A 6,720-nucleotide genomic window follows, 5' to 3' on the forward strand; every position below is an offset into this window, starting at 1 on the left:
AGGAAAAATATTTTTGGAGACTGGGGGGAGTCTGAAATTAGGCACACTTGTTTTTCCCTTCAACAAAAACTTTTGATACAGAAAACCCTGTGCAATAAATGATTAGTAATAATACCAGAAACCAAGATTTCTTTCTGAAATTACCTTTCAGTGACCATGTATTCTTGGAACTTGGAGGAAAAAGACTTGCGGCATGGCTGCCTATGTGCATAGGCATCAGGCAAGGCTGTAAGGCGGGGAGTGCACACCCAGTACGGGACAACAGAGTTGGATTTTCTGGCCAAGTAGCAGTTATTTCACAGAAAATACTTAGAGTGCATCTGGAATTTCTGGCTATCCCTGGTAGATAGACAAGATCTCTTGTACCTAGTGGAACTCTCAGGAAATAACTAGCGTCCTGGTATGTTAGGTAACCAATGCTGACTTTGAGCTAGATAGGATAGAGGCAGATATAGGAGCAGGACATGCTAGATCCTCACGGTAAAAAGATCCTATATGTCACCATATATTATAGGGCCTACTGCTTGTAAGGGATTCAAATGCCTATTACAAGGATGACATTGTTAGTGGAGCAGCAAGGTTGATTTTCTTGAAATGTGTGCGTGCAGGCACACACCTGCCATACTTGGATGCTAAGCTCTGACTCAGCTTTCGGATTTACCACAGTTAGCACTCTACTACTTGGCCATGTCTCTAGTTCTATTCATTTTCTTTTCTTTGGTCTGTTGTGGGGCTTGAAATCTGGGCCTGGACCCCCCGAGCTCTCGAGGTTAGCGCTCTACCATGTTGGGCTATAGTGCCACTCCTTCTAGTTCTAGCGTTTGTTTTTTTTTTTTAAAGAATTTATTAACGTTGATTTTTACATCATATTTTAAATGACAAGTTCTAGCTTTTTGCTGGTCAATTGATATCTTGATTTGTCTTCCTGTGTTGGCTTTGAAATGAAAATTTTAATATATCTCAGCCTCTTGAGTGTTAGTATTACAGGCATGAGCCACCATGTATGACTCCCAGAATCTTTGAAGACATAGTGTTAATAAATATGAACTGGGACTATAGCTCAATGGAGTAGCTAAGATACAGGGAAAAGCACAGTTCTACACTGAGGAAATACTTTTATCAAGTAAACTGGGAATATATGGTTGCAAAAATACTAAATTTGAGCCAGGCACTGGTGGCTCATGTCTGTAATCCTAGCTACTCAGAAGTTGAGATCTGAGGATCACAGTTCAAAGGCATCCCAGGCAGGCATGTGTGAGGAACCCCCCCCTTTTTTTTTTAAATTTATTTTGGCAGTCATGGGGCTTGAACTTTGGCCTGGGCTCTGGCCCTGAACCTCTTTGTGTTCAAGGCTAGCACTCTGCCACTTGGACCACTGCACCAGTCCTGGCCTTTTCTGAGTATCTTTATTGGAAATAAAGAGTCTCTTGGACTTTTCTACTTAGGCTGGCTTTGAGCCATAACCCTCAGGTCTCAGCCTTCTGAGTAGCTAGGATTATAGGCGTGAGCTGCCAGAACCTGGCTAGGGGAAGGATTTCATTTCTAGACACCTTTTCATCTAGTAGATTCACTGTATTCCCAGCCGTGTTATCGTCCCTACAGCTGGGAAAACAAATTGCTTTGAAGAGTTTGGGGTCTGGAAGGGGACTTCCAGGTAGGACTCTGTTCCAGGTGTTTCCACACCTGTACAAGAGCACAAAGTAGCTTTATGGGAAAGGTAATACATTACTGATTGAGGCTATTAAATGAACAAAGGAGGAATCTGGTCCAGCTGCTCTAGGAGGTGTCTCTTCCCTCTTTCAATATTGCCTGGGAGCCCAGCACTGGTGGCTCATGCCTGTAGTTTTAGTTCCTTCAGAAAAAAAAATAAAAAGAGCTCAGACAGGACCCAGACCCATGACCAACAAGTCAAAAAATAAACGCTGCCTGGGAAATGAAGATGCAGTGTTAGAGACATGATAAATTCATACAATGCCAATGAGTTAGAACAGACGTGTCACTTTAATTAAGTGCTCCTCCCAACAGTTGCAAGATCTCCCCACACATTCTGACAGGCCCAGACTTGTAGTTGTTGCCCGGGGAAGTAAGGCTCCTCCCCAAACATAACCTGGAAGAGATCTTGGAGTCCCAATAGACCTGTTCTTTCTGGTTTCCTCTGGCTTTTTCATCCTCTGCCTTCCTGTCGTCCACAGCTCCCCATCCTGCAGGACTCGCTTGCTGTCAGCAAGCAGATCCCAATCCATGCTTTCTTCTGGGGAGCCAGGGCTCTTGCCCTGTGGGTCCTGTGGCATGGCTTTTCGTTCAGAAGCCTTGTTGGCCACCCACAGCCAGCACTTATGCATTGGCCGCTTGAGCCAGGAGGTAACACTTGGTGCACGCTCCTCAGCAGCCACTGGACCCCAGAGCACCACGGTAAGGGCTTGCCTCTTTGGCCAGGTGGGTGGGTAGTCAGTCCAGTAAGCTGGACTTGGGTTTCTGCACTATTCACTGTCCTCAGGATGCGCCTCAAGAACCCACAGGCAACTCATATAAAGGGACTAGCAAATCTACCCTAAAGGATTTAACAAAACAGGTACCTCCCAAACCCAGCCTTTCCCAAGTCCACAAACGTGGGGCATCCTCCTCCCCCTCCTTCCTGGAGGCCCACACAGCTGAGATTGCAGGTCACTGTTAACCTCCAGGTACAGTCCCTGCAGCAGTCCCTGCAGGCAGCAGAGAGCCCTGGCCAGCGGCTGCGTGCGCTGCAGGGGACTCATGCACAGCGCGTGGTGGAGATGGAAGCACAGGGCCGGGTCCTGGAGCGCCGTGGGGACGGTGAGCGAGACTGAGGCTGGAGAACAGCCTGCCTTTTGCTGCCTCGGAACTATTTTGACCACCACTCCTTCATCCCTGATGCCTCAGAACTAAAAAAACATCTTGAAGCTGTAGCCCTGGCCCGGAGTAGGACATGGCGAGTATTGGGCCTAGAGCAAGAGCTTCGAGAACTTAGGGTGGAGGCCTGGCGGACACAGGAGATGCTACAGGTGCTGGGGTCGCGTGTTGAGGAGCTACAGCCCAAGACAGGGTGAGCCCCTGGTTCGGCCCAACCCAGGAGGCTCAGGCAGGGATAGGCAAAGAGGTCAAGGGTTAGACTCACGACATCTTTTTGCCTCAGGACCGGGCTGAAGGCCTGGACAGATGTTGAACTCTTTCTCCCCATGCTGCCAGCCAACCCAAGAACTTTGGCTGCCGAGATCAGGTGAGGAGCGGGTATAGGATGGCTGTGGAGCTGGTTCTGGTTCAGTCATGGGACAGCCACCTTTCCATCCCCTGCTCTAGAGCCTTCCGGGATGCCTACATGCAAGGTGGAGGTCAGGACCCTAATGTTTTGGCCAAGATATGTCAGCTGCAAATGGAAGCATCAGCACTGGCGCTGCGGCGATCACAGAACCCCAAGGGTGAACTGGGGGAGCAGGGGCCACCGGGGGGCTAGTCGAAAAGGATGTGTATTGCAAAAGATAGGAAACACGGGTGGTCTTTGTGACCAAGGCCAGAATGTGAGCTGACAGGTTCAAGCTCATGCAAAGAGTCCTAACACTGGGAAGCTGCCAGCCAGGCCAGCCTGATTCTCCAGTCAAAGATGGCAAGTCACATCTGTTAATTGCAGAAAGCTCAAGTGGTACCTCCAGAGATCTTCTAGTAGTGGAGGCCGAAAACCAACGCCTGGAGGCAGAAATTCTGGCCTTGCAGATGCAGAGGGGTCCTGGCCGCACACTTCAGGGTGAGTGAAAAGTCAAAGCTGATCCTGGCTCATCCCTGCATGTGGAGAGGAGAGTGAATGTAGACTATACTTTGACCAGTGAATGTGTCCCCCGCATCTTGGTGAGGATGTCTGCATATATAGCAATTATACTCTTTTCTCTGCTCCTAGAGCGGGGACAGCCAAGACTTGTAGCAGATCCCTGTTCACTACTAAGGGGGAGGGGAGATCCCCCAATCCTCCCTCCACCTGTGGCACCCCCGCTGCCACCATTTCCAGGTGCTACAAGTAGTCCAATCAGTGCTGAAATGTCTGTGAGTACCTACGGGACCTACGTAGTGGGGGCTGAGGAGCACCTCTAAAGTGTGGCCATTTGGAGGCTTTCTGGACATCAGCATTCTTCCCCATTGTAGCTGCTTCCTGGAACCATGACTAAGCACCTGTGGCTGGACCCACACTCCCTGCTGCCCCCATCTGATGTTCTGGGTCCTGCACCCTACGACCCTGGGTGAGGCCTCCTTTGACAACCTCTGACTTGGTCTCTATTGCTAAGGAGACCCACCAGGAAGTGGTTAGGGAAGTGGCCAAGGTGGAAAAGACTCAAGAGTTTGCTGTTTTATCCTCCAGGGCTGGCCTTGTCATCTTCTATGACTTCCTGCGGGGCCTTGAGGCTTCTTGGATTTGGGTACAGCTAGTGACTGGTTTGGCCAGAGATGGACAGGATACAGGAGGGACCTCAGCACTGCCCCCAGCTATTTGCTTGCCCCCTCCCCCAGCTCCCGGACCTATGGGCAATTGTGCCATCCTTGCCAGCAGGCAGCCTGTGCCCAGGTCAGTAGGTGGAAATCTTTTTTGGTTGGTTGGTCATGAGTCTTGAACTCTGGGCCTGGGTGCTGTCCCTGAGCTCTTCAGTTCAAGGCTAGCACTCTATTACTTAGAGCCACAAGTACCACTTCTGGTAAAGATTGTTGTGCCTGGGCTGGCTTTGAACAGCAATCTTCAGATGTCAGCTTCCTGAGTAGTTAGCATTACATGCATGAGCCACTGGCATCTAGCATGGAAATAATTTTGTCCTTTGAAGCTTTTATACAGAGGCCATTGGGCTCTGAGGGCCAACAGCTATGAAATCCCTGAGAAGGCAGGCTTATTTTGGGGCTTATTTTGGGCTTGAGCTCAGGGCCTGAGCACTGTCCTTTGGACTTTCTCAAGGCTAGAGCTCTACCACTTGAGCCTCAGCACCACTTCCGGCTTTTTTCTATGTATGTGGTACCAAGGAATTGAACCCGGGTCTTCGTGCATGCTAGGCAAGCACTTTAACCACTAGGCCAAACTCCCAGCCCCGGCAGGCTTATTTTTGTTTTGCCAGTCCTGAGGCACTATCTTGATACATTTTTTTGGTTGTTCTACAGACTACCCCCATCCCCATCGGTATCTCTGATCTGTGAACTGCAGGCCTGTCAGGGAGTGCAGTGGACCCAAGCACAGCCAAAAGCTTGGACTTCCCTAGTGCTATTTGACCAGGGCCAGCGTGTGCTAAGTGGTCACTGGCGCCTCCCACTTCGAACCCTTCCTTTGGACTCGAGTCTCAGCTTTGGGCAGCTCAATGGGATTCCCCAGGTGAGTGTGAAGGTTGAGGGCAGGGCCTGCTCTGAGTTACAGATACAGTACCATTTCACTTCCCCAGGCAGGTCAGGCTGAGCTCTTTCTACGGCTGGTGAATGCAAGAGATGCAGATGTCCAGGCATTGGCAGAGATCAACCCAGTCAATACCCATGAATACCAGTACCCACCATTGGTGAGGGCTCTACTACTGCTGGGGACTCAAGTGATGATTGTTCACAGCTTGTTCCTGTCAGTACCAAATGTTTCCCCCATTCTTGCTCCCCTAGTGTGTAACACAAAGAAAAAGGAAGAACCTACATGTTAGCCTCATTCTTCCTTCAGAACATATCCCCTTGGGCCAGGTTAGCCCAGTGGTAGAGTACTCACCTCTAGTATTCATGAAGCCATGGGTTCGATTCCTCAATACCACATTAACAGAAAAAGGTAGAAGTGGTGCTGTGGCTCAGGTGGCAGAGCCCTAGTCTTGAGCAAAAGTGTTCAAGAACAGTGCCCAGGCCCTGAGTTCAAGCCCCAGGACTAGCAAAAAAATAAAAAATAAACCCTGTCCATTCTAGTCTTAGATTTGCCTTCTTCACATTCCACAGGTGTCTAGCTCATCTCCACTGGAGACTAACTCCCTGGCCCCCAATGCTGACTTTGTGGACCCTGCACCTTCTGCAGAACCTTGTCTCAACGTCCAGGATAAAAATCAACCTGGGCCTCCACCACAGCTTTGACCAACTACTACTATTGGTTTCTGACCCTAAGACAAAAGTAAGGCTAATTTCCAGGCCCGTACCTTTTCTGCCAGTGTTGATGGAAATAGGGAAATGAACTGATCAACTATTAATACCTGTTTTCCTTTTGTTATCTGGCAGTTAAAGGACTAGATCAGTTTTTCATTTTTGCCAATCGTGGGGCTTGAACTCAGGGGCCTGAGCACTGTCCTTGGGCTTTCCTGAAGGCTAGAGCTCTGCCACTTGAGCCTCAGCACCACTTCCAGCTTTTTTCTACACGTGGTACCGAGGAATCGAACCCAGGCCTTCGTGCAATGTTAGGCAAGCACTCTACCACTAGGCCAAATTCCTGGCCTGAGATCAGTTTTATTGCCAAATTTCATTTAAATCCCAGCTTCCTAGGGGCTGAGAATTTGGACTGGTGGTAGAATGCTTGCCTAGTATGTATTTAGACTAGGATTTGATTCCTCTGTACCACATACAGAGAAAACCCAGAAGTCATGCTGTGGCTCAAGTGGTAGAGCTCTAGCCTTGAGGAAAGCCCAAGGACAGTGCTCAGGCCCTGAGTTCATTCCCAGGGACTGGCTTAAAAAAAAAAAAAATCCTGGCTTCATGACTTGCACTGAGATTTTCATCCAGGCT

At 49.3% G+C, this 6,720-nt stretch overlaps 1 protein-coding gene across 1 annotated transcript; it reads left to right on the forward strand.

Moving 5' to 3' along the window:
* The first annotated feature begins 193 nt into the window (after window positions 1–193).
* Window positions 194–6,266, forward strand: Ccdc17 (coiled-coil domain containing 17). Its single transcript, XM_090333995.1, has 14 exons — window positions 194–220; window positions 2,193–2,275; window positions 2,437–2,572; window positions 2,682–2,814; window positions 2,902–3,064; window positions 3,155–3,238; window positions 3,319–3,437; window positions 3,647–3,760; window positions 3,911–4,053; window positions 4,153–4,247; window positions 4,367–4,570; window positions 5,149–5,356; window positions 5,424–5,534; window positions 5,947–6,266. The coding sequence occupies exons 1-14, from the start codon at window positions 194–196 to the stop codon at window positions 6,076–6,078; spliced, it is 1,752 nt and encodes a 583-aa protein (XP_090190121.1). The 3' UTR covers window positions 6,079–6,266.
* The last annotated feature ends 454 nt before the right edge of the window (window positions 6,267–6,720 follow it).

This window comes from Megascapheus bottae, chromosome 6 (genome assembly GCF_031878675.1).
Source record: "Megascapheus bottae isolate mThoBot1 chromosome 6, mThoBot2.hap1, whole genome shotgun sequence".
In the NCBI taxonomy this organism is placed as follows: domain Eukaryota; kingdom Metazoa; phylum Chordata; class Mammalia; order Rodentia; family Geomyidae; genus Megascapheus; species Megascapheus bottae.